The 25,140-nt window shown below is 37.5% G+C and overlaps 8 protein-coding genes across 10 annotated transcripts in view; 3 read left to right on the forward strand and 5 right to left on the reverse strand.

Moving 5' to 3' along the window:
- Window positions 1-30, forward strand: part of LOC9315769 — a 1,594-nt gene extending 1,564 nt beyond the window's left edge. Inside the window, exon 4 of the mRNA XM_021029085.1 lies at window positions 8-30. Coding sequence (XP_020884744.1) covers window positions 8-30 — 23 coding nt within the window. The remainder of the gene's footprint in view (window positions 1-7) is intronic.
- A 1,142-nt stretch (window positions 31-1,172) lies between these two features.
- On the reverse strand, window positions 1,173-4,696 carry LOC9315771 (WD repeat-containing protein 44). The gene is made up of 6 exons (XM_002881496.2): window positions 2,834-4,696; window positions 2,583-2,740; window positions 2,429-2,480; window positions 2,256-2,338; window positions 2,077-2,170; window positions 1,173-2,000 (listed from the first exon to the last, which is right to left on the reverse strand). Exons 1-6 carry the CDS (start codon window positions 4,500-4,502, stop codon window positions 1,321-1,323), a joined length of 2,736 nt encoding a protein of 911 aa, XP_002881542.1. The 5' UTR covers window positions 4,503-4,696; the 3' UTR covers window positions 1,173-1,320.
- Window positions 4,697-5,234: 538 nt separating this feature from the next.
- Window positions 5,235-6,480, reverse strand: LOC9317609 (protein FAR-RED ELONGATED HYPOCOTYL 1). Of its 3 annotated transcripts, XM_021030067.1 has the most exons (4): window positions 6,343-6,480; window positions 5,596-6,066; window positions 5,432-5,521; window positions 5,235-5,306 (listed from the first exon to the last, which is right to left on the reverse strand). In XM_021030067.1, exons 2-3 carry the CDS (start codon window positions 6,056-6,058, stop codon window positions 5,442-5,444), a joined length of 543 nt encoding a protein of 180 aa, XP_020885726.1. In that variant the 5' UTR covers window positions 6,059-6,066; window positions 6,343-6,480; the 3' UTR covers window positions 5,235-5,306; window positions 5,432-5,441. The 3 variants fall into 3 exon arrangements, with proteins under 3 accessions (XP_020885726.1, XP_020885725.1, XP_020885727.1); XM_021030066.1 differs by having other exon boundaries at window positions 5,272-5,521; XM_021030068.1 differs by having other exon boundaries at window positions 5,272-5,521; window positions 5,596-6,062; window positions 6,337-6,410.
- A 447-nt stretch (window positions 6,481-6,927) lies between these two features.
- LOC9317610 (glucose-induced degradation protein 4 homolog) lies at window positions 6,928-9,060 on the reverse strand. Its single transcript, XM_021027317.1, has 8 exons — window positions 8,839-9,060; window positions 8,702-8,760; window positions 7,999-8,142; window positions 7,832-7,905; window positions 7,692-7,746; window positions 7,553-7,615; window positions 7,328-7,455; window positions 6,928-7,231 (listed from the first exon to the last, which is right to left on the reverse strand). Exons 1-8 carry the CDS (start codon window positions 8,882-8,884, stop codon window positions 7,153-7,155), a joined length of 648 nt encoding a protein of 215 aa, XP_020882976.1. The 5' UTR covers window positions 8,885-9,060; the 3' UTR covers window positions 6,928-7,152.
- A 52-nt stretch (window positions 9,061-9,112) lies between these two features.
- LOC9317611 (phosphoribosylaminoimidazole carboxylase, chloroplastic) lies at window positions 9,113-14,069 on the forward strand. Its single transcript, XM_021027316.1, has 18 exons — window positions 9,113-9,187; window positions 9,307-9,332; window positions 9,546-9,775; window positions 10,249-10,470; window positions 10,567-10,678; window positions 10,777-10,839; window positions 10,944-11,082; window positions 11,349-11,404; window positions 11,485-11,558; window positions 11,646-11,793; window positions 11,871-12,044; window positions 12,170-12,257; window positions 12,361-12,471; window positions 12,673-12,770; window positions 13,089-13,206; window positions 13,285-13,379; window positions 13,494-13,600; window positions 13,707-14,069. The coding sequence occupies exons 3-18, from the start codon at window positions 9,546-9,548 to the stop codon at window positions 13,798-13,800; spliced, it is 1,929 nt and encodes a 642-aa protein (XP_020882975.1). The 5' UTR covers window positions 9,113-9,187; window positions 9,307-9,332; the 3' UTR covers window positions 13,801-14,069.
- Window positions 14,070-14,155: 86 nt separating this feature from the next.
- On the reverse strand, window positions 14,156-18,556 carry LOC9315772 (protein CER1-like 2). The gene is made up of 9 exons (XM_002881499.2): window positions 17,727-18,556; window positions 17,160-17,604; window positions 16,726-16,945; window positions 15,979-16,360; window positions 15,792-15,899; window positions 15,500-15,700; window positions 14,994-15,092; window positions 14,741-14,914; window positions 14,156-14,503 (listed from the first exon to the last, which is right to left on the reverse strand). The coding sequence occupies exons 1-9, from the start codon at window positions 17,895-17,897 to the stop codon at window positions 14,327-14,329; spliced, it is 1,977 nt and encodes a 658-aa protein (XP_002881545.2). The 5' UTR covers window positions 17,898-18,556; the 3' UTR covers window positions 14,156-14,326.
- Window positions 18,557-18,632: 76 nt separating this feature from the next.
- LOC9317613 (L-type lectin-domain containing receptor kinase IV.1) lies at window positions 18,633-20,932 on the reverse strand. The gene has a single exon (XM_021027314.1). It carries the CDS (start codon window positions 20,810-20,812, stop codon window positions 18,800-18,802), a length of 2,013 nt encoding a protein of 670 aa, XP_020882973.1. The 5' UTR covers window positions 20,813-20,932; the 3' UTR covers window positions 18,633-18,799.
- A 2,143-nt stretch (window positions 20,933-23,075) lies between these two features.
- Window positions 23,076-24,753, forward strand: LOC9317614 (protein trichome birefringence-like 15). The gene has a single exon (XM_002879659.2). It carries the CDS (start codon window positions 23,371-23,373, stop codon window positions 24,523-24,525), a length of 1,155 nt encoding a protein of 384 aa, XP_002879705.2. The 5' UTR covers window positions 23,076-23,370; the 3' UTR covers window positions 24,526-24,753.
- Window positions 24,754-25,140: the final 387 nt, after the last annotated feature.

A 25,140-nucleotide genomic window follows, 5' to 3' on the forward strand; every position in this document is an offset into this window, starting at 1 on the left:
ACAAAAGAGGAGAGTAATAAAGAAAGTTAAGGAATTTACTTACCCTTGTGATCGGAGTACTTGATTCCGGCATCGTACAATTCGTTTAGCTCAGTGTCGTCCTTTATCTTCTCACAACGATAACCCATTCCCTCAAGAGCTGATTTGATATTCGAGTAAATCAAATCAGGATTGATATCGTTAGGGATTGGGTAACCGTCGATGTTCCAGAAGACGCATGTGTAAGAAACTGCGAACGCATAAATCGATTACGAAATCGAATTACAACAGGATTAGAGATATCCATTATTAGTTCACATATATGACATTGCGCTAGTTAACTACTTACCGGAGATTTCTTCTGTTGGTATGACGAAGTGGGGGTTTCTGCTTCGCAAGCGGATCAAGTCTCCGAAGGTCATGTTTTCGAAGGTGAGGTCGTCCATGGTTTCGACGCGAGACTTTTTCTCTCTTCGGGAGAAGAACAAAGGGAAAGTAAGAAATTAGGGATGCAAAAGGTTGTTGGGCTTTCCTTTTTATATGCGGAGCTGATCTGTGCCTTGTTTTCCACCGTTGGACATATACCGTTTCTCAAGTTTATTTTCCAAATAGAATTAGGTTTCATAATGCAATTAGACTTTAGTATTATAGTGAATCCAGCCTCAAAATTACCAATTATAAATATGGGTTTTCTAGATTGAGTACTTAATTTCTTCTCTAAACCTAAAACCTAATCTGCTCTTCCTATACTATATCTTAGACACTTTAAAATCAAAGATAGACTAACTTACTAAGATGGATATTACTTTCGTTACATTTATAGTCCTCGCTTGCTTTGCTGTGATTCTTCTCGTATGTTTTTGCGTCTCTGGTTGCAACAATTGGGAAGAGGAGAAAAATCTGTCCGATGCCGTTGACCTGGAAAATAGTCAAACGAGAACAAAAGATGTTCCAAGTTTGACCAGCTCTGGCCATCATCCATCATCATCATCATGATAATAGTGACGGTCATCATTATTTGTTCGATGTTGTAGTTTGTGTTCTTGCTTGTTGATTTATTTACATACTAGTAGTTTACAAAACATTAATTTTTTTTTTTTCTTCCGTATATCTAATTGTTAGCTAAGAGATTTAGAGAAAAAAACGCAGAAAAAAAAATGGAGCAAATTGTTTTTGATTTCTATTTGGAGAACTAGACAAATTTTTCTTTGCGTTGATACAATACAACTCAATATTTTGAACGTCGAGAGAGGTTTCTCAACACTATAAGAAGGTTTCTTTACGTACTCTACAAGCAACAAAGATACAAATCAAGAAATATAAAACACTTCATTTTTAAAATCAAAACAGAGTAGTTTGGCGACCGATTCTTCTCGGTAAACCAAAATTTTGATAAGATCGGATCTCACCATGAACTGTAGCCGTCACAATCACCATCCCCCAAGCCGTTGGCTGTATAGTTTGCGGACCATGACCTCCACTGTCGAACCATGACCAAGAAGATAACCTTGACGATGTGTTTATCGATGGAGATTCCCCAAACCTCGATGAATGCTGCTCTGAACCGTTCATACTTGACCGAAACGACTCACTGCTTCCCAGCTCCGGTCCTGCCTCTTCCTCTGGTTGAATCTGACTCTTCGTAGCGGCTTTCTTAGGCATAGGAGGTAACCCTGATTTTTTATTGCGGTTAGATGTAGTTGGTGCAGCCGCCGAGGTTTCTTCTCTTGTTGGTGAGCCTATGGTGGATGAAGGCTGGCTAGAAGTGGATATGCGCTTTGAGTGGCGTTTAGAATGAATCTGAACTGGTGGTGGCTCACCTCTAACATGACCGTGCCAAGGAACAGCGGCTGAGACATCTTTGCAATGAAAGTGTTCGTGAGATTGTGTCGTGAGTGTTGATCTTGTTCGTTGAAAGTCATTCTTCCATAAGTAAACCTGAGAGTCTTCACTTGCACATATTATGTATTTCCCATCTTGGCTATAGGAAGCAGAGAGTTGGCTACACGTGTTTCTAAAGCCTGTCGACAAAATGTATTAGATTTGTTTGTGTTGCTTATGTTGTTTGCTTGTATCAAGTGCTTGTAGAGAATTTACCTTTGAATTTGTGAATAACTTCAGAACCGTCTAATATTCGAATCCGTGAATCAGCGGATGTGACAAGAACTTCGGATGGATTCACCGGGGAAAACTATATAATGCATCAACAATTTGTTAACATTTAATGGTGTTTACTAAAAGTCTTAAGAAGGATTTAGGCTTTTAAAGAAAGGAACCTGAAAACTAGTGATCTTCCTTTTCGCTTGCGATTTCTTATTGCTCTGAACATCAATCTGACTAGTTTGGCTCAGCTTACAATCTGTTCTACAGAAGAAAAAAGCGCGTAGCAATGAAAAAGAGTATTCAACTAGGAAATGGTGTTTGAATCAGAAAGAGCTTAGGAAAGAACCTTCTGTATCGTAAGCACGACAAATTCCTTTATGTGAACCGATAAGTGCACCCTTCAATCGAAAAAAAAAAAATCTTCCATCATTACAAAAACCGCAATGGATTGGATTTTGCAGACTACTCCAATAAACAGATGAAAAAAACAGAGCAAATACCTGACCGTCTGGAGTGTAGCAAGCAGCAGTAACCATTTCATGAAGATCACTCCATTCCACAACATGTCGATCTTGTATGCTCCATATCCTTATCTTAGCGTCAAGTGAACCACTTAAGAAATAATTTTCATCCACTGGGCTAAACTGGATACATGTCACTGATGAATCAATAGGACAAATAAGGTCAAAAGAGTAATGCAGCAAATTATAGCTAGATGCGAAGAACTAGTTACAAAAGATGTGTATCTCACCGTAGTCATTATGAGCAAACAATTTGAGACATGTTTTGGTTTCTAGATCCCATAACCTGACTGTTTTGTCCATGGAAGATGAAAGAAGAAGCTGAGATTTGGACCATGACAGATCCAAAATAGCATCCAAATGACCTTTCAAAGAGCAAACAGGCTTATCAGAAAAGGAGAAGACGGTTTCAGGAACATGGACGTAATCCGGAATATGATTGTTTCGTCTTCCCGAAGAGCCTTTTCCTTTCCTTTTCTTCTCTACCACAGTTATCTCATTTCCAGCAGAGTCACAAAGTGAAGGATGAATAGGAGTGAGACTCCCTTCATTCATAGACATTAGTTCACATTCTTGAACCTCCCATACATGAATGACTCTATCCGCTCCTCCGCTCGCTAGATAATGAGCATCTTGACTAAATTTGATAGTCCAAACCGCACCCTCATGAGCTTGAATCTCTTGACACATATGCAAAGCACTTAATTCCTTGTAAGATTTCCCTGTTGGTCTAACTTTCACCCACTCATTAGCTTTACCATGCTTATGATCTTTCCCCTTTTTCGGACTATCGGTGCTTCCATCGCTTACATCTTTATCCGCAACCCGTAAACTCATGGAATGAGCTACACCTTTTATGTTCTTCAACAATGCAGCACCCCTTCTCTTACTTAACCTCACGCTTTTCGAAAGATACGAATTAAACTTCCGAAGATCCATTAACGGTTCGTAGTTAATCCTATTCACATTCTCTCTACGCATAAGCTCTTTAACCACAGGTGAATAACCAACACATTTCTCAAATTCCTCCAAAGTTAGTTGCTTCCCTGTTTGCAAATCACTAAGCCTATTCCACATTCCATCTTCATCATACTCATTCACTATAAACTCTTTCCCTGTATCAAGATTCTTAATCAAGAAAAACGCACCAAGCCTCGCATTCGACATAACCGATGTCAACGCATCCGAACCACCACCGCGCAAAGCTTTTCCATTTCGACAAACCGCAGGCGATTGCCTGATCGGTGTTTGGTACTGACAAATCCTTGTCCTTGTAACTCCAATTGTCGAATACGTTCTCGTAAGACGCTGCTTCGAGATCTTCCCTAAAATCTCTTCTTTTCTTCGTTTCTCAATCAAGAACCTCTCAATATCTGATTCCGATCTCGACCTAGCAAGCATAACCGGAACATGATCATGATCTTGAGGAATCTCCGATTCATCATCAACTTCACCATTCATAATCTTCTTCTTCATCTTCTTATCTTCACCATTAGTAACAATAGCCGCGTTAGAAACAACACGACGAATAGAAACAGCACTAACCATATCTTTATTACTAACAAGCCCCATCCCATGGAGAAGACGACGACGACGCTCAGATATTGATCCCGGAGCAGCCATCCAAATATCGTAATCAGGAGACATCGCCGGCGTACGAAATTTCCTTGACGCGGTGGTTAACGAAGAAACGGCAGAGGAAAACGAGAGACGGCAATCGTCGAAATCTTCATCTTCATCGGAAGAAGAAGCAGCAGACATGTCAAAAGCTAAAGCTGAAGAGAGACGATCATGAGTTTCGAAGAATCTATCATCATCTTCATCTTCAAAATCTCCTAATCCTTCCCAGTTCATCGTCATTGTCTTCTTCCGATCCAATTTGTTCCCATCTTCCATCATTTTGCATAAACGAATTTGAAATCAAAAAGTTTGGCAGATCATTGTTGATTCAGAGGCACCGTTATGGAATGATGGGCAAATCGGGAATTATGGAGGAAAGTGTTGAAGACGTGTTTTGTCTCTTTGTAAGACATCGATCTCTTCACGTTCAGTTTCATTACCGAAACTAATTAAAATGTTTTAATGATGATTTTAATCAAGATCTTAATTCAAAACCAAAGGTCGTGGAAGCATGTTTTGCTTTCGTTATAATTCAAAGCTTAATTTACGTTTTGTTAGACTGTAAATGTGAACAAAAATTATATTGTATGTTCGACTTTACGTGTAAAAGATACTTAAATAAAATAACTAAAGATGACTATTTTTAAAGTTGGTGGTGTTAATTTTCTTTTTTACCAACAACTTTTTGTTGTTTTTTGGCTATTTTTATATGAAATTCTTGAATACATACATAACTTAAAATTATGCGAAATTTAAAAATACTAGGCATTGACCAAGAAGACTGATAATGCGAGGGAACCACATTCTAGCAAATCTTGAGTCTTGACCATCATGCCAAAATGTTTTACTAGGAAGAATATCAATAAGATAATAATAAGCTAGCTATCATCTTTAACTAGATTTTTGGGTTAGTATAATAAACATGTATATCCTTATTTAATAACGAAAAATCAGTATAGATTTTACATTATAAAAAAAATTGAATATTAACAAGACTTTTGACCATATAAGAAAGATCACGCTAATCAAAATCTTGAAAGTTGAAGACTAGAGCTGCAAAGGGGTTGTTGCTTTATTTGTATCCTGTTTACAAACATTTCAAAGAAGCTCTCTAATCACTTTGAATTGAACGTTTTAAGGTTGACAAGAATCAAAACAGAATGAGTACAGCTCTATGTACATATCTTCATATATGTTTTGAGTCTTAACATCATTATGTCACAGCATTAGTGTTGAGAAGTATTGTTCAAATTCTTGATCAATGGTTGGCTTCTTTGTCTCATGTAGAGTAGAAGAATCTGCACATATGAAACCAAGTTAGTGAATTCCTGGTTCAGTGAACTAATATGGTCAAACCAAAACCGGTTTTTACCTTGGTTAACAGTCCATCTCCCAGAGGACAGAACAAACTTAGCAGCATTACTACTACATCCTTTAGCTTCTTCTTCTTCTTCTTGTTCATCGAGATAGAGAATGTTTTCAATGACTTTATCTGAAAAATCCTCCAGATTCTGAGTCCCATAGATGTAATCTAGATGGCTTTCGAAAGAGATCATCTTGTCTTCACCGCACGATCCAGATGATTCCTCTTTCATCTCAATATCATTGTTACATTCCATAGAAGTTGTTGAGTTCACATAAGACATTGAATACGCTGTATCAATCTCCGAGCTAACATTGGTATTGTCAGAACAAGCAACATTGGCGAAACAAGCGTGCTTGGAAAGAGGTAGTAATGATAACTCATCAGATTGATCTGTCTGAAATTTCCTCTTCTTGCTCACCTCAACTTCTTCTTCCATTTTCAACACATTTTTACTACTACTTATGATCATGATGGAAACTGTAAAAGAAACCGTGACAATATGAAGAGCAAAACAAAACATCTTAATCTCAATTATTAAATAAATAAGCTAAAATCAAGACAATACTTCAATCATCCTCTGCAGCTATGATTTTGGTCAACCATTGACATGAATACATACATGTTAGTATGTTACTAATCAATATATAATCATCCTCTGTATCTTATGTTTGATTAAGAAGCATAAGAAGAAATTAAGAGTTAAAAACACTAATTTTCCAATACACAGAGATCTAATATTTAAGAAACTGAAACCTGTTAATCTCAGATGGCTTCTCGTTGTTGTTATCCACTTCCACTTCAGGCATAGATCGCAGAGAGAGAGAGAGAGTTCAAAGATAATTGTTTTTCTTATTACTCTTTAAAAAATGCTCTTTCCACTTTCAGAGGGTCGGAAAATCTGGAAACTGCGTAACTTAAGAAAATATAAATTAAGCAAAAAGAGTACGACGCACTACGTAGGAGCGTGTCTTACACGGACTATTTGAATCCGTTGATCTCGTCGACACGGTGTTCGATTTGGCGCGTGAAAAGAATCTACGTGTTGGAGAGGTGACCCATCTTCTTTCACGGGACCGTCTTTTTTATTTTTATCTTTCGCTCCACACAATTTTGTAATTCTTTTACTATTGTCCCATGGCCATAACGATTTTATGGGCTTTTGGATGAGGAGTATCATTTTTTTTTCTTACATAGGTATAAAAGTTGAATATTTTATAATTCTATATCATTATGTAAATAAGAAAATATATTCTAATATATGATTTCTTTTGTGTTTGTGTGTGTTTTTTCTACAAATTATAAGATATTACTGTTAGGAAGGTTTTTTAAGAATTTTTCTCAATAAGAGCAACTTACAGATTATATAACTATTTGGAAATATTTTTGGACAATTTTTTATTTTGTAAATGTGGTATGACTTAAAACATTTAGCTAGTACCATAATGACAAAATATCTTATCAATAATTTATAACAATTGACACGTCGAATGTACTGGATCACGTGCTTCGCATGTGCTCACGAGAGTATCATATGGCGCTGTCTGATGATTTTGGTAGCATTCATCATTGCAACTCGTAAGAAGAAAAGCTGAAACCAGACCTTCCTTCGTTAACTGTTTTCAGCTCCAGCTTCTGAAACGGACTGGCCAAAACAAAATTTTAAGATTTATCAGCTTCTCTTTACCTCAAACAACAAATTATAGTTTGTAACTATACCAGGAGGATCTTGTGGACTAACCTGCTGTTTGGATCATAATAGAAACCGCTGATGGATCCGTCGCTGCAGGAGAAGCATACGTAGTAAAATCCAGCTATTGTTAGTCCACAATCTGTGCCAACATTTACAAAGTATTGCTCTTTCCATCTCTGCACCACCACAAAAATAAACCAGAGTTTGTAGGAACTTTAAGATATTTGAGAGAAAATGATGATTGGATTCGATAGGAAAAACTGAGAGTTATACCATAAATATATAAGGGTAATTGTTAAGATCCAATTGCCTGCCCCCGTCAGATTCAACTTGTCCCTGCAGGTTTAAGTCCAGAACGTTGCTCAGGAGATGGATGTTACTAACTCTACAAGCAAAGTTACTCGAGTGTTACCTGAAGAGGCGAAAAAGACGGGAACTTTGACCAATGTCTCATATCATCTTCCCTCCTGCGAGAAACAAAATTGCAAAAATTTATTCACGACAAGAAATCATTAGTTTCAAATCTTCAAGAAAATAGGGATTACGACATACGTGGCTTCCCATTTTCCGGTGTAAAAAGTATAATTCTTTCCATCAACGATTTCCCCTTCCCAGAATGTTATGACCTGACACTCATAGAATCAAGAATCGTTTCCCGTGTTATAAAGTCAAGGGGAAGTAACATGAAGACAACAAACAAGTAAGAGTGTAAGGCTTACAGGAGTATCTGCCATGGGAACGTTTAGAGCTTCCATGGTACCACAAAGATAGCCATGTTCAAGGTCAATTCCCTGTATCTGGACGTTAACTCTCCAAGCTTCCTCCTTCTGTTGATTAGAGACATTTTGCGTACCAGAAAATGCCTGCAGCATAAACACATGTGCGTATGCCACAATTAAAAAGACCTCATTTCTATGTTCATTACGAATAAACAATCTATTGGAGCCAATACATGTTCTACAATCCCAACTAGATATAAGTGCATACAGGTCAACATGAAAAAGATTAGAGATATCAAGCAATTCAAAGCAAACAAAGCCAACTTCTACTTCGTATAAAACGAAATCAGCAGTACTATAGAAATTGTATGCAAGTAGAACATGGGTATAAGACGCATATCTATCTAATGGGAAGAAAGTATTCTGTGCCCATGATGTTTGGTGCCTGCCTAGTGCCTATGAATGATGCTTTGTGACTGAACAACGAGATCTTTACATCTTTATAAGAAGAGTATGCACAAGCATGAATACAAGAATAGAGTTCCTACTAGTCCTAAAATATTCCCACGACATCTATGATCAGACATTATTCATTAATGAACTACCTCAATCAATTTGTGAATCCAAGTACAGAAATTTCTAATCTTTACACAAAAGATTGACGCAAAACAACATTTTTTCTTTCATTCATGAATCGTTTTACCTGGCCAGCGCCGAGAAGTGAGCTAGGCGGAAGTGGTGATCGATTCCCAGGATCAGTTCCTAAATGACAACAAAGCTCAAAGAATGAGCGAGAACCACAAATCGGGAATAGGAACAAACCGAAGAAGCAATAAAAACCTGAAACTTGAGCAGGCGTGTTGCTCTCAACAACTCTCACCGGCATTTTCCTCCTTCCTTGCCGTCTGATTAAAAATCCGATCTTTGGTGCGACCAAATCAAAATTGTAAAGCTTAATAAACAGAGATGGGCTCGAGCCCAAAACCACATGATCTTATCATACCCGGTTCGGTTTGCTAAGCCGAGTGAAATTAAATTATACATAGCGAATTAAGCTTCTCCGGTTTAATCACGATATAATTACTAGGAGGATTTGCAGAAAACCTCACAAAAACCTTTTCTTATTTCCGTCAGACCGATCTTCTCTCTCTCTCCTCGCCGGCGCCTCCAAATTCTTCAACTTCCGAAGGTAATGATTATTGGGTTGTTTACAAAGGACGAAGCTTTTCTTTTTCACCTCTATTATCGACCTTGCTTTATAAAAATCTAACCTTTGGACCTGACTTCTCTACTCTTCTCTTTGTCTAGCTGCTTCTGTCACCATTCGACACCAGGTTTGTCTTCTTCTCAATTTGAAGCTGCGGCTTTATTAGTTTAGCTATTGACTCTAAGAATGTTACTTGAATCCATTCACATGAGCTTCTGACGCCTTTTTCATTGGTTTAGCCATTGACTTGGGTTTGGTTTGCTTGAGTTCATCCTCTGATTTGGTCTACCATACTTTAATCATGTACGGTGCTAAAAGTCCTTTTTGTATGGCATTCTAGATGTTGCTTCTGAAACAAAGCTCAGCTGCTATTCTTGTCGTTGAGAATACAACACCAGTCCTCCACACTTCTCGCTTCACCTACAGAGTTGGACCTTTTCCAGTGAGCAGAACGCAGTCGTTCCAGAGTTTGACTATGGCAAATTTGCAGAAGCTTTCCACTTCTTCATCTGGGAAATTGAATACGGCTTTAGCGGTGTCCTGTAGCGCTCATGAGGCTTCTCCTATCAGGTACCTATGTCCCCTGTATTTTTTATTTTTGGTACACCGCGTCTTTTTGTTTGGATATACGCTTAATTAGGTTGGAAATCCTATGTGTTTTGAGTATAATGGTGTCACATCGTAACCATTCTTCTGAAGTAATTTCTTGATTCTTATTATGTTCTTGGCTATGGTGAGTAAAAGGAAACATGATTGGATCAATTAAGCTGAAAGTCGTTTTATTTAAACCATAGATCAACTAAGCTTGCATATATTAATCTCTGGAAATGAAGAAAACTTTCTCTTTTCTTCTAAGTGTCATGGACTTGAGAAATTGCATAGCTGTTGTGGTTAAGATTGCATCACACCAATTGCAATGAAGAATAAAGTAAAGAAACTAGCTGTGCTTCCCTGCTCGTTTCTCTGTTACTAGACACCAAGATTTGAAAATAGTAAGATTGGCGAAGGAATTTCCAATGTTATTTTTCTTTTTTCTTTGCAAGTGAGAAGAACGAGAATAAACATGTCCATGGAGTTTCTGAGATAATTGTCGGAGTTCTTGGGGGTGGACAATTGGGTCGTATGCTTTGCCAAGCTGCTTCTCAAATGGCTATCAAAGTGATGATTTTAGATCCTTCAGAAAATTGTTCAGCAAGTGCATTGTCGTACGGTCACATGGTTGATAGCTTTGACGACAGTGCTACAGTAGAAGAATTTGCAAAAAGGTCTCTTCTTTTGTTTTGTTTCTTGAATGCTTCAGGTTCTCGATTCTTATTGTCATTGCAATATTGATGGTTAACTTTGTTTATTGTCGTAGTTAGATGTGGAGTCTTGACTGTAGAAATTGAACATGTTGACGTAGAAACATTAGAGAAGCTTGAGAAACAAGGGGTGGATTGCCAACCGAAAGCTTCTACTATCAGGATAATACAGGTTTCCTAGCCTCTCAAATATTTTCATCAAATGGAGTTATGAATAATTGAAGTTTTCCAGCAATGTGATTTATACGAGGCAGTTTGATGATGTTCCAGGATAAATACATGCAAAAAGTTCATTTCTCTCAGCATGGCATCCCACTTCCAGAATTTGTGGAGGTTAGGCACTTGTTTATGCTTTGTTGAAAAAATCACTCATGAAGTTCTCCATGAATCATGAAGAGTTTGTTTAATATTTTAACCCCTAAACCTCGCCACGTCAGATAGGCGATATTGAAGGAGCAAGAAAAGCAGGTGAACTTTTCGGTTACCCTCTTATGATCAAGAGCAAACGATTGGCCTATGATGGACGTGGAAATGCAGTTGCCAACAACCAAGATGAGCTTTCGTCTGCTGTAACGGGTAAACCCTTAACTAACCATATGTAATGTGGTTTCACAGTTTCTGGTAACAGTTGAACCAGTTAATCGTGTACAATGCCACAGTCATATAGATGAACAATAATGCTCTCATGTGAAACTAGCAATAGTGTTCTGAGACAATTCTTAAGTTGGTATTAAGCCCTGACACCTATGTTTGTAGTAGATATCGTAATGACATACTTTTTAGCTCTACAATGTAACCTTTATTTTCCCTGCTTTCGCTTCAATAATTTTTCTCTTTTCCAGCTCTTGGAGGTTTCAGTCGTGGTTTGTATGTTGAGAAATGGGCACGTTTTGTCAAGGTAAACGATGATAAAGTTTGTTTAATTTAGTAATTTAATTGAGCTCAGACGTGTATAATCGGTTACATATCAAATTTTAGGAGTTAGCTGTTATTGTGGCTAGGGGAAGAGATGGTTCTATGGTTTGTTATCCCGTTGTTGAAACCATTCACAGGTAACTCAAAAGCTCGACTAAATATTATTTATAAGATTGAAAGTTATGGTACAAATTTTTACTAATACACCTTGAAATGCATTATAGGGATAACATATGCCATATAGTTAAAGCACCTGCAGATGTGCCTTGGAAGATCAACAAACTTGCCACCGATGTTGCCCAAAAGGCTGTCGGTTCTTTAGAAGGCGCTGGTGTTTTTGCAGTTGAGCTATTCTTGACAGAGGATGGTCAGGTATTTTCTCATACATTTTAGGCACTCTACCTTATTTATTTTTATTTTTAACTTATCAGAGTTTTATTTCCTCCCAGATCTTGCTAAACGAAGTTGCACCTAGACCACACAACAGTGGCCATCAAACGATCGAGTGCTCTTATACTTCACAGTTTGAACAACACTTGCGAGCTGTGGTTGGTCTTCCACTCGGTGATCCATCAATGAGAACTCCGGCGTCCATTATGTACAATATTCTGGGAGAAGATGATGTAATTGATGTTTATCTTTACTTTATCGTTTCAATTTTCATGATAATAATACCCATTGCATTATCTTCTTATCCGTTTAATGAACATGTAGTGGCCTTTTGGTTTCATTTTTTTTTTAAAATCAGGGAGAAGCTGGTTTCAAATTGGCTCATCGGCTTATTGCAAGGGCTCTGTGTATTCCAGGTGCATCTGTTCATTGGTATGACAAGCCAGGTTAGATTTTTGTTCTCTTACAGTTTTCTTGTGGTATGTTGCTAGTTTTTGTGAACTATTGTGATTACTCACAAAGCTTGTACGATAAACTCTTAATTGTTAGAAATGAGAAAGCAGAGGAAGATGGGTCACATCACTCTTGTTGGGCAGTCTATGGGTGTTTTGGAACAAAGGTTGCATTGCATATTAAGTGAGCAAAGCCAGCAAGTACACGGTCAGTTTCCATAGCATCATTTGGTATCTATATTCCATTGGCTTTTAGTTTCTGAATGCCTTCAAACTTATCTCACCAAAATCTGTTGTATATAACCTTTTTGTGAAACAGTACACCCTTCGTTTTCATGATTGTTGAGCCCTTCAATAATCTTCAAAGTATCTGACTGAATTTGTGTTGCTTGTTGTTTACACATTGCAGAGACACCTCGTGTTGGTATCATCATGGGTTCAGACACGGATCTTCCTGTTATGAAGGATGCTGCCAAAATTCTGGACCTGTTTGGTGTGACACATGAGGTAAATATTAAGATCTGCTTGAACAATTGAATTTGGCACGACTTGCATGAAGTAATTATAATCCACTGAAGACAGATATAAGAAACCTTAAGTTTGTAATTTGGTAAACTAATTGTGTAGAAGCTCAAATATATACTTTGCAATTATGCATTGCCCAATATTTGGTCACGTAGATAAATTGATAGTGACATCATTTTCGGAAGCAGCCTCTCCTATCAAATATGTGAAGGATTTCTTGTTCATGTTTATCACCACAAAATTCATGGCCTTAACCTCTGTGTATCTTGAATGGTACAATATGGTATCATTTGCTTACAGGTAAGGATAGTTTCTGCTCATCGCACCCCGGAGATGATGTTTACATATGCAGCCTCAGCTCATAGTCGAGGCGTTCAAGTCATCATTGCAGGTGCTGGTGGTGCTGCTCACTTACCAGGTATGTCTTTAACATGAACTCATCTTGTCCCTCCCACAAGATTGTTACCGTAAACTAATGGATTTTCTTGGAAATTAGGTATGGTTGCTTCACTCACTCCTTTGCCTGTGATTGGTGTCCCTGTCCGTGCTACCCGCTTGGATGGAGTTGATTCACTTCTATCCATCGTTCAGGTACACTTTCATTGCATCATAATTAACTTCAGCTATTGATTTTTTGCACCATTTGAAAAGATTTAGGTCTGCGATTCTTAAACCTTTCCATTTTATCCTTTTTTGTTACCAAAGATGCCTAGAGGTGTTCCTGTTGCTACAGTTGCAATAAACAATGCGACCAACGCAGCCTTGCTTGCAGTCCGAATGTTGGGAATCTCCGATACTGATCTTGTCTCAAGGTTCTTTTTTTTTAATCTTTTCTTTTGTTACATAGAGAGTCAGATAAAACAAGAACTAGAGAACCTTATTATAAATGAGATTTGTGGGTTTTGTTTGGTTGATCAGGATGAGGCAGTACCAGGAAGACATGAGAGATGAGAACCTGGATAAAGATGAGAAACTTGAGACAAAAGGTTGGGAATCGTATTTGAACCAGTGAGAGTGTTACTGGTCAGAGCACTCATTGGGAAATTGGGAGTGAACCATCACGGTTGATTTTGCGGCAACGAAGATCTTAAAGAGTGATCTGAGAGTTAGCCTCAATTCTTGAGTTAGTTTGTTGTTGTTGTAATTGTCATCTCCATCCGCTTCATGTTTAAAGCATAATTAATTGGGAGTCAATGTAATTGAGTTTGTTTTTCCAAAAGATGTCCATAAAAACTGCAAAACACACGATTTAACTGGTGAATTAGCTATGGTTTTGCTGGAGGTGATCCGTTTTGATTTCTATGATAATATGATTAGGATAAATCCGTATAACCAATAATTGAATTATCATGAAACAGTTCGTATACTTTTTTTTTTTTTAATATCAGTATCGTTCTTATTTGTCTTTATAGAGAAAACCAGATTAAAATGTTTTGTACAGAAGTATTTCAAGCAGTGGAGGAGATTATGGGAGTGGTTGGAACTTCAAGTCGGGATGATTCTTCTTGACGCGGTTGATAACGTGGTTGTTGAACCCCTTAGGTCTCTAAAGATGGGAGAAGTAGGGGTTGGAAACCATTTCGAAGAGCAGCATCCCAAACTCTAGGAGGATTAATGATTGATTCGAAACCGCACTCGTGTTCCTCCCACCCTTCAAGCGCATGCACTATCCCACCAACTCTCCATGCGCTCATCACTCTCCTCCCCAGCCAATTCTATAGACACAAATGTGTTATAGAGCGTACCAATTATATAATCTATCTTCATAAAATACAAACACTTGACACCATTCTAATATTTTCTGTTTGTGTTTGAAATTTACGTTTTATAGCGTGGTTAAAATGTTTAAAATTGTGTGTGATTTAAGAAATATATGATAAAAATAGTAAACCTAAACGCTAACGCAGACAAACTATGGAGACTATTTTCTGGAACTGAAAATGTATACGTACCTCACAAGAATCAATGTTATGGGCAGCGTGCGGGATGATCATAGCCGGAGTGGTATGGTAAAAGCAGTCTTTTCGTAGTTTGGTAGGAGGAAATTGAGAGAAAGGAAGAAAGAGAGTTCTTTCTTTTGCCATCTTCTGCTCTTTTTTGCTTAGCCCATCTCCCACCAACCAAATCTACAATATCATATGTTACATATTTTTATGTAATCTTGATTATGTTTTTATTAGTTTAATGCCATTTCTTTACACATACCATTGGATAGTAATTGGTTGTGAGCACCAGATTTTCCTTACAATTATCGTCCAAGAATTCGGCGAACATGGAATGCTCTTCCTTGCGTAAGACCATCACCTAATTATTTTAATTTATTGAGCATGAAAACCGATTATAATTTCTCTAAAAATTTATCTATTTTAAACTGTTTTAAAATGTAAATCTTTCGCAAGCTCAAACCAAATCATATAAAATGAGATGCCAAATTTGTTTTGGACTTAAATAGGCCACGTGACTTTGTTTACGTGTAAAAAAGCAACTATCAAAGAATTAATTAGATAGTGGCGTAACGTTTTGTATGGAAACTCCTTTGACTCTATTTACTTCGATCCTATTTTCACACGCAAAATTGGCTTTATATATTGACAACTAGAGAAGAAAAAATTGGCTATATATATATATATTTTAAACGGTCTATCCAAATTGAATCATTTGTTTCACTCTCTCCAGTTGTAAAAAAAAAAAACAAAGAAAAAAATAGGTACCTTGATGGCATTTTGGCAAAGAGAAAAGACAATGGCACGAGCAACTTTTGTGATTTGGCCTCTAAAGAGAACCTCGTTGGTCCCAACAGGAATGCTATGAAGCACCACCTCAGCTGCAAGACTGCTTCCGTCCACTATCCTTATCTTTAGCTTTGGATGCTTCCTCACGTACATTTCTCCATACCCATTTAATTCTTCTCCCTGAGGATATTAATAATTATTAAGATTTATTGAATAAGTAACGAATTAATGTATAAATTGCATTGATACAAAAAAGGTATAAATTGCATACCTGGTTCAATAGCCCCAAACTCATTACTTTCACACCCTTCTTCTCCGCTTCAAGAATAGCCGCCTCTATCATTTTGTTGATACATTCTTTCTGCTGCTGCGACATGTACTGTGGATTTGGAAATAAAACTTATTACTAGACGTGAAATTGTTTGATGTTTAAGGATTAGAAAAGAGAAGAGATATACATGAGAGGAGAACTTGGGAAGAAGGTGGGAGTGAAGTGTGAGATCACGGAAGCGGTTTCTCTCGAAGACGAAGGTTGGAAAAGAGAATGAAGTGAGAATGAAGGAGATGATATGAGTGAAGGGCTTCATCATGATGAATAGGTAACACTGGGAAGAGAGCGGGTGCAAGGAGAGGGAAGCCAAGCCGAGCCGGAGATGGTAAATAGAGTCCAGTGATGTTAGATGGGTCAGATGAATCGCGTCAGGCTTATCTTCTTCTTTCTCCAACGATGTTTCGTACAATGAGTCACTGCACTCGTCGGTAGTCCCATAGATGTAGTCGTACATTGGCATGAATAGAGAGTAGTTTGTCCTGAATTGTGTGTGGTGGAGCGAGTGAAACCTACAAGTATCTCATATATATACTTAGTCTAAAAAAAAAAAATTCAATCATAGTTTGGCCATTGTAAACGCTTTAAGTGGTAACAATTCTCGGTTTTCCACAGACATAGGGATTATAGTCTGAATTTCCGTTAGGACCCCCCTTATAGAAAAAATGTTTTCAATATTTAGTCACAATGCATTTGTGATTAGTAACCAAAATTCTAGTGTTTAAATCATAATTCATATGTAGACAGTAGATTGTAAACGCAAAATTCAAACGCGTGTTTACAATAAAAAATTTAGCATTGCAACACAAATGCATACGTGTGAAACAACCGAGTCTACTGTACAATATTACTATTCTAGTGAATTTTAATCACTTACGAGGGAGTGTAGCAAAGGAACTTAAGAGGAGGTAAAATGGAGAAGAGAGATCTCGGAATGAGCTCGAAGTTGCAGTGACCCATATTGTTCATAAAATCTATGTAAGTTGCATATATGAGAATGGAGACAGCCGAGACCGTGCCGCATAGCAAAGTCATTGTTAGAGGTAGCCCCAAGATTAACGTATATCCAATGTGCTCCGCAAACGGATGTACTACCGCTGAAATCAAGACCCATGGTTTAGAATTTGTCGCACATATTCATAAAAATATGTAAGATATTGAACATATATATCCATATCATTTAACAATATATAAAATTTTGAACCATTATAAGAAAATTATAAATTCATAACGTCAATTTATATGAAATGTTAAAAGACAACCAGAACATAAAACTTTAGTTTTTGTGAAACATATATAGAGTATACGTACAAGTGATTGGCTCGGTGACAATGGAAGAGTGGTGGTGAGAATGGTAGCGAGAGTAGAGGAAGTGGTGGTGAAGTGCTCGGTGGAACCAATAGTAGATGAACTCGACCGGACCAGCATGGAGGAGAGCGACTAAGATCAATCCATCGGTTCGCCAGAAGGAAATGGTATTGGTCCCTAAGACGTACAGTTTGGTTAAGTAAAGAATGAGAGAGTTGAAGATGATCTGATCGTCCCAGGTTTGTTCTCGGTCAACTTGATCAAACTCTATGGACTTGTTCACGATCCGCTTGGTTCCTTTTGCGGTTTGGTAACGGGAGAAACTTATCCATATTTGGCTATGAACAATCCGCCACACCGCCAATGCCACTATCATAAGTTTCTCGTGATCTCGCATGGTTGCATATGAGTAGATGCTGTCGATAACAAGCGGGGCCAACACTATGTACTGCAAGATTTATCCATATATTATACAAACATCATGACTAATATATGGTTGATATTAAAAAAGGATTATAAATGGATGTATTTGAAGATGTTATAAAGCAAAAGAGAGGCAATGAAAGAGACCTTAAAGCTTCCAAGAGGAGTCCATGGCCAGTCCGTGAGAAAACCTGATCTCGACGCCATTTTTCCTCCGCAAAATGATCGATGATAACTCCGTGACGTCTTTCCAACTCCTTTTGTGTGCGAATGTACTACATATATACTAATACTTGCATAGTTAGAATAGAGGGGCATCACATTCACATGTGAGGCACATGAGACTTCCTTTTTCCGAAAGTCTAAAAAGATTCTAAACCTAATATCTAAGTTTAACAGATAAGAGATTCTTCATTAAATTCTCTTGAATCTACACTCTTCCCAAATACTAAGTTATTCATTTGACTATACAAATTTGGCATATCCAAATTATATGTGACAATTGCCTTAGCTTACTATTTTCATTTTCTTTTCATTAATTGGTTTCTTGTTGGAAATTTAAGGAGCTGCTTTTTCCACCGAAGCTGGGGTCTTTATTTAATACGTATTGACAAAACCATGATTAGAGGACTAAAAATATAGAAGTATGCCTTCTCTAAAACATTGCTAATACAGATAGATACACGTTCACAGGGCCGGCGACATGAAAAACCAGGGAACCGACAGCCAAAAGCGAAGCACTAAATTTCACTATATAATATGGTTGTAATTCAAATGTTTTCAACATGAATACGATGAAAGAACCAATGATAAACTTATAGTACTAAATATATTATATAAACATTTGTATAGAAATTGAAATATACCACAGAGTTATCGACGTACTGGGCGGAGTTGTGGATTAGAGCAAAAAGAGTTCCTTCTCCTGCCATTATTTTTGACCAAAAAGAGAACAATTTAGCTAAACCTCTTTTGGTAGAATCTATTTTTGCCTTTTCCTTCGGAAACAATTTGGTTAAGAGTATATATATAGAATCTATGGCCATAATACTCTTTAGAAAGTAATTTCAACATATCCTGAAGTATATATATACATAGTCTTAATTGTCGTCCAAATAGTCTCTACATATGAAATGCAAAACACAAAAAAAGTTCAAATATTCAAAACATCACTATCGCAGTAGATTACATATAGTATATATAACTTCAAAACATTCTATTCATCTCCCACCAGAAAGTAGAGAATCAGCTATGGAAGATCCACCGGTAAACCCTTTGAATACGGAGGAGGAATACGACATCCCTAATTCACTAAATCCGTCATGAACCCCAAACATCATCCCACTCCCAGACAAGTCCAACGGAGACAATTCTGGTAACTTTGCATCTCCTCTTAGATAATGTAGCACTTGTCTCATACTTGGTCTAGCCCGTGGGTCGGAGTGAGAGCACAAGAGACCTAGCTTCAAAACCATTTCGACCTCCTTTTCATCACATTCGGAACCCATATTCGGATCTTTAGCAGCCAAGATGTTCCCCTTGTTCCATAACCCGAAAACCCAATCCACGAGCAAGAACGTCTCATCGGTCTCATGCTGGATCTCGATAGGACGTCTACCGCAGGAGACTTCGAGTAAGAACGCCCCAAAAGCAAAAACATCAGTAGCAGTCGTGGCACGTCCTGTCCGAGTGTGTTCTGGAGCTAAGTATCCCAATGTTCCAACAACGTGCGTGGTCTGAGGATCCGACCCGTGATCATACAAACGAGCCAAACCGAAATCCCCGAGTCTCCCGTTGAGCTCTCCATCTAACAAGACGTTGCTGGCTTTGACATCCCGGTGAATCACAACTTGTTCCCATTCCTCGTGAAGGTAGAACAAGCCAGAGGCAACACCGAGAATAACCTTAATCCTCTGTTTCCAATTGAGTGTAACCTCAGGAGTGTTGTACAAGTACTTGTCTAAGCTTCCATTAGGCATGTAATCATACACCAGAAGAAGCTCACCTCTCCGGCGGCAATAACCCAAAAGAGGGACTAAATTCCGATGACTCATTCGACCAATACTCACGATCTCCGCCACAAACTCTTTCATCCCTTGTCGAGACTCGTGCGAGACTCTTTTAACAGCTATCTCCAACTTCGTACCGGGCATCACACCTTTGTAAACACTCCCGAACCCACCAGTTCCAAGAAGTCCCTTCTCCTTGAACCCTTTGGTCGCGTAGTACAAATCCTTGAACCTGAATCGATTCTTCCCAAACTCTTTTTCCCAATCTTCAAGCTCCTCCGCGAATTTCCTCCTCCTCCTCACAATGTAACAAACGAGGAAGATAAACGAGAAAATCAAAAACAGAGAAATCAACGGCATCCCGATCTTGTAGAACTCAGAGATTCTCTTAGGCTCGAACCTAGGAAGCTTCGGGAGTCTCGATAAAGCCAAAGGTGGAGCCTTTTCGTTCAACCCGAAACTCCACCCGAGAACATAATGTTCCGACAGAACAGAGCCTGTCGCAGAGGAAAAACCCACATACATATCTTGGAGAAAAACTGAAGAAAGATCTCTGACAGCCGAAACAAGCGGTCTTTTAGGTTTATCCTCGTTAAACGGAGCCATCGTCACATCGATTTTAGTTGTAGGAGCGTCGTAATCGACCCAGACCTGCATCGGCTTACGACTGATCAAAGTCAGATTCTTGAATTGGTTTTTCTCGTCCCAGTACCCAGCCCGAAAACTTTGCACAGACTTCAAACTATTGATATCGATTCCGACATGATTATCGTTTGTATCATTGAACTCTGTACTCAAGATCGTATCCAATTCAACAGCAAAGACATGATTTGTGTCATTACCGTTGTTTGAGATGTTGAAAAGACCCAAGTATTGGCTTGGCGTTGCGTAAGGGAGGCTTGAGTTAGGAGCGACGACAAAAGCGATACCATGGCCGCTGAGAATCGCGATCTGAGAGTGAATAGCGAAGACGAAAGTTGTCGAGAAGGATGAAACGGTGCCGTTTGGAGAATCTTTAAACCGGATTGGTTTAGTGTAGAAGGCGTGACCGGTTTTCTGAACGGTCGTGTTGGTTAGTTTCAAGAGACCGTTTGGTGTGACGGTGGTGATTCCTTGGATGGATATGTCAGTCGGTGGATTAAAGCCATTGTTGTAAGCAAAATTGAGACTATGAGATTGAAAGAGGAGGCTGAAGAAGAAGATGGTGAAAAGCTTCAAGAACATGGCTACCTCTTTTTCTCTGCTTCTGTGTTTTTTCTATTGCTTTGTTTTTGTTTAGCAGAAGAAGAAAGAGAGACCAAGACAATTTATGGTGTGAAGAGAGTGGAAAAGTCGTCACTCTTTTTTTTCTTCATTTTTTTTCTTCTTTACTTATTGTTTCTAGAAAAAAAAAACAACTTTATTTTTTCTTTGTGGGGATATACTCGTAAGTCGTAACTCGTGATTGAGAAATTTCATCAAGGTAGGTGATATGTGTTTCAACTTCCAAGATTAAAAGCTTAATTAAAGAATAGTACTTCATTTCTGTACTCAAAATACCAATATTTAAATCTGTCATCTATTTGGCTCATTATGCTGTAACCATAAAAAAAGATGTTTTAGGCACTACTAGTATTTATCAAAGTATTTATGGGTGATGATGGAAGATTCGACGGTAATTATAACAGTGACAGTTTGTTTTATTTGAGATAAAACTTAAGAATGATTAATTATGATTTATAATCATTATGATTAATTATGCTCATGGATTTTATCTTTAAGAATGACATCAGAATTAACATCAGCATAAGCTGTCACGTTTCCGAGGAGTATTTGAGTAATTTAGCCCTAAATTTTAAATTTGGCTTTTGTCTACACTACTTCCTCTATGATATTTGTTCTTGTCACAGACTCACAGAGTCACAGTCGTCTAATAAGCCAACCAAATACAGCGAGTTTCAACATTTCATAAAGTTATACATGTGAAAGAGATATTGGAAGACACGTACTACCAATCAAATGTAAGAATCAAATTTGGGCATTTTTGTGGACACAAAAGCCTTAATGGTTCTCAAAGTCTTGACATAACTCCTTACTTAAAAAAAAAAAAAAAAAAAAAAAAAAAAACTCCTTACTTTTTTTTTGCTAATGAAAAGAAAAGAAAATCTCTTACAAATGTATTATTGTATAGATAAAAATGATTATATACTTTACTTTTTCTATTTATATGCTGAAACTATATAATTCAACTAGTTTAATTTTAACTAAGATGATTTAAAAATCATCATGTATAGAATTGCCAACCTTTTAGCAGCATTGTTTACAAATAATGATTGAATTATTTTTCTAATAGTGTAGGGTTACATCATTTTACTTTTTATGAGTTTTATCTTGAATAATGAGTTAGCTGGTGCAGATTATGCCCCACGTAGCAAATGCATAACTAGTCAAAACTTAAAGACTAGAAAAGGGTCCACTCTAATCTTGGAAGCTTCTGACTTGGATAATCGTTGATTTTCTAAGTCAACCATGTGAATATTCTCCTTTTGGCTTTTGGTTTAGTACTGGAGTTTTGCGTGAGATCATCCGTATATATGTATGTTAACAAAGTCTTCTCTTCTCACCCTTGTTGTGGTTCGAGAAGAAGAGTTTGTTACGACGTGTGGTGCTAGGAAGAAGTTGAAATAGAGATCTGACGTTTTTACCATGTGAATATTCTTGTCCTTTTTGGTCTACTGGATTTTTGCATGAGATTGTCCGTATGCTAACAAAGTCTTCTCTGCTCATCATTCTTAGCTTCTCGTGTTTCGAGTAGAAGATTTTGTCCCGACCTGTGGTGCTAGGAAGAAGTTGAAATGGATATCAGACGTTTTTGCCATGCATAGGGATCTAAATAGATTTTCTTAATATATATATCTTTGATTCTTTGTTAGGGATAATGTTTTCTCTCTTAATTTAAAGTCCCAATCTAGTATTACGTTCATACTTGGTTTTGGTTTTACTATATAATTCGACCCAAATGTCAAACAATTCTCTGTACAATCTAAAAGTTTTTGTACTCGAATTAACCATAAACCAAAAAAAATTCGGTGCAATGTTTAAATCGATATAACCACGTCTATCAGGTCTTTATTGTAGGAGGGTCGTGAAAAGCTAAGTTGTTACAATAGTGGGTTTTGAAGCAACAAGTCATACTCTTTCATGAGCTATGCATTAAGTTTAGACTTTGAATTTTTCATCCAACTTGATCAAGTCTACTTAACAGAAACTCCATCAAACTACACAATGGAAATCTAATAAATCAGATTTGGGTTGGTTTAGTGTTTTGTCCCTGATAATAAAATAATGTATATGTCCTGATTTCTTATGAATACGTTTGTTTCAAAAGTAAACCTCAGTATTTTTTTCTCCCATGTCTCTCTTTTGTCATTACCTTCTTTTTCTTTTACTTGCAATAGACATTACCACACGATTAACAAAAAAGAACAAAAGAGAAGAAGACATTGCTACATAAAGAGGTGGGGCTGAATGTTCTAAGGCTACAATTAAAAACTGTGGTCTACTAAATAAGTCTATTTGAAAAACTTGTTCTTATAAAAAATACAAATCTACACTTCAGATTCAATGGAACATGTGAGAGATCCAAATTCAGTGGTGGATTCTTAATTGCTTGCTTTCTAGATCTACACATTAAAGCTCGGTCGTTGAAGATTTGATCGTTTCCGGATCTTGAACTTCAAGAACAGAGCAAGTATCTTTCTTTATTTAAGAGAGTTGGTGTTCTCTCTAGCATTCAATCTAAGATGTTTGGTGGAAAAAGTTACATACTCAAAGGGAGTGTATCACTTGCCTTGATTATCCTCATTCTTTTGGTGATAACACTCCCGGTTACCGAGAAAAACCCGCCTCGCATTTCTCTGATTGAAGTAAAAAAATGTAACGTGGCAAAGGGGAAATGGGTTGAAGATAGGAAGCGACCATTGTATTCTGGTTTTGAATGTAAACAATGGCTATCAACCATATTTTCCTGCAGGGTAATGGGCAGACCCGATTTCTCATTTGAGGCTTACGGGTGGCAGCCAGAAGGTTGCAACATTCCAGAGTTTGACAGAGTCAATTTCTTGAGAAGAATGCAGAACAAGACGATAGCATTTATAGGAGACTCCTTGGGACGGCAACAGTTTGAATCCCTGATGTGTATGGCCACTGGAGGTAAAGAGAGGCCAGAGGTTCAAAACGTGGGATGGGAGTACGGTCTGGTGAAACCTAAAGGAGCTCCTCGTCCTGATGGTTGGGCTTATAGGTTCCCGACCACAAACACAACGATTTTGTTTTATTGGTCGTCTACTTTAACAGATTTGGTACCGATGAACAACACAAATCCACCTCATCTTGTTGCAATGCATCTGGACCGTCCACCAGCATTCATAAAAAACTACCTTCACCGTTTCCATGTATTGATTCTAAACACCGGTCACCATTGGAGCAGAGGTGAGATCGAAGAACATCATTGGGTGATGCACGTAAATGGAACACGGGTTCAAGGCGGATATCTCAAGGAGGTCGGAAACGCTAAAGATTTTACAATACACAGACTCGTGAAGTGGCTTGATGCGCAAATTCCATTGCATCCGCGGTTGAAAGCTTTCTTTACGACGATTTCCCCAAGGCATGGAAAATGTAATAATACGGTCCCTTTGTCTAGAGGAAGCAAAATAACAGGCCATGTTGGATCTATGGATACAATAGTCGAGAGTGCTGTGAATGGGACAAAGGTCAAGATTCTTGACATAACTGCACTTTCTGAGCTAAGAGATGAAGCTCATATTGCAGGGTCTAAACTCAAACCGAAAAAGGTGAGTAACGTGACTTCTACTCCAACGATCAACGATTGCTTGCATTGGTGCTTACCCGGGATCCCGGATACTTGGAATGAACTTCTCATAGCCCAGCTTTGAAGTATTCATTTCAACATCATCGCACACAAGTAGTTCGATGGTTTGATTCTTTGTTATAATAAGGTTTTTTTCTTACATTCTTTTTGGGAGAAAAACAAAGGCTCTAGTTGAGTTTGTTTGTTGTTTATTTTTCATTAGTGGCTATCGAACATGTTCTACATTAGCGCTTACTGCGGTTGCGATTTCTGCTATCCGCGTTTGATAAGTCTGCATTCTTTTTTTTTTTTTTGATAAGTCTGCATTAGACCGATACATTTACAAGATATAAATTCATGTGTAATGGTTAAAAAAAAAAAAAACATACAAAAGAGTTTTGGATATGAAGAATCCGAACTTATCTCCTTCACCACAATATCAAGATCCTCTGCCTAAAAACTCTAAAAATCATTTTCAATATATATCGTCTAGACCCTAAGAGCATGATTATTTGTAGTATCTTAGAAATAAATCTTAGGAATATTTAAGTAATATATTTATAAAAGTGATAGGTAAGAGATAGTATTTTTGGGTTAAGATTTTTGTGTGATTAATAGTAGGTTTTTAACATGTGGTTTTTAGAAAAAAAAAATACTAATATAAAAATAAAATTTATAATTATAGAAAATTTAATAATTG

The sequence above is a fragment of the Arabidopsis lyrata genome (genome assembly GCF_000004255.2).
Source record: "Arabidopsis lyrata subsp. lyrata unplaced genomic scaffold ARALYscaffold_4, whole genome shotgun sequence".
In the NCBI taxonomy this organism is placed as follows: Eukaryota; Viridiplantae; Streptophyta; class Magnoliopsida; order Brassicales; family Brassicaceae; genus Arabidopsis; species Arabidopsis lyrata.

Bases quoted from the DNA above. Each gene is read 5' to 3' on its own strand.
- LOC9317611 (XM_021027316.1), top strand. From the start codon at position 9,546: ATGTTGCTTCTGAAACAAAGCTCAGCTGCTATTCTTGTCGTTGAGAAT. The intron at 10,840-10,943 runs GTTAGGCACTTG...TCGCCACGTCAG, and splicing joins CACTTCCAGAATTTGTGGAG to ATAGGCGATATTGAAGGAGC. The intron at 12,472-12,672 runs GTCAGTTTCCAT...TACACATTGCAG, and splicing joins GCAAAGCCAGCAAGTACACG to AGACACCTCGTGTTGGTATC.
- LOC9315771 (XM_002881496.2), bottom strand. From the start codon at position 4,502: ATGATGGAAGATGGGAACAAATTGGATCGGAAGAAGACAATGACGATG. The intron at 2,741-2,833 runs GTGAGATACACA...TTGATTCATCAG, and splicing joins GTTTGCTCATAATGACTACG to TGACATGTATCCAGTTTAGC. The intron at 2,339-2,428 runs GTTCTTTCCTAA...TCTGTAGAACAG, and splicing joins TCGTGCTTACGATACAGAAG to ATTGTAAGCTGAGCCAAACT.
- LOC9317614 (XM_002879659.2), top strand. From the start codon at position 23,371: ATGTTTGGTGGAAAAAGTTACATACTCAAAGGGAGTGTATCACTTGCC.
- LOC9317609 (XM_021030068.1), bottom strand. From the start codon at position 6,395: ATGCCTGAAGTGGAAGTGGATAACAACAACGAGAAGCCATCTGAGATT. The intron at 6,063-6,336 runs GTTTCTTAAATA...TTTTACAGTTTC, and splicing joins TCTGAGATTAACAGGTTTCA to CATCATGATCATAAGTAGTA. The intron at 5,522-5,595 runs GTAAAAACCGGT...TCATATGTGCAG, and splicing joins GAGATGGACTGTTAACCAAG to ATTCTTCTACTCTACATGAG.
- LOC9315772 (XM_002881499.2), bottom strand. From the start codon at position 17,897: ATGCCCCTCTATTCTAACTATGCAAGTATTAGTATATATGTAGTACAT. The intron at 17,605-17,726 runs GTCTCTTTCATT...TAAATCTTGCAG, and splicing joins CTCCTCTTGGAAGCTTTAAG to TACATAGTGTTGGCCCCGCT. The intron at 16,946-17,159 runs GTACGTATACTC...TCTTGATTTCAG, and splicing joins TGTCACCGAGCCAATCACTT to CGGTAGTACATCCGTTTGCG.
- LOC9317613 (XM_021027314.1), bottom strand. From the start codon at position 20,812: ATGTTCTTGAAGCTTTTCACCATCTTCTTCTTCAGCCTCCTCTTTCAA.
- LOC9317610 (XM_021027317.1), bottom strand. From the start codon at position 8,884: ATGCCGGTGAGAGTTGTTGAGAGCAACACGCCTGCTCAAGTTTCAG. The intron at 8,143-8,701 runs GTAAAACGATTC...TTTATGCTGCAG, and splicing joins CACTTCTCGGCGCTGGCCAG to GCATTTTCTGGTACGCAAAA. The intron at 7,616-7,691 runs GTAACACTCGAG...TTAAACCTGCAG, and splicing joins CGTCTTTTTCGCCTCTTCAG to GGACAAGTTGAATCTGACGG.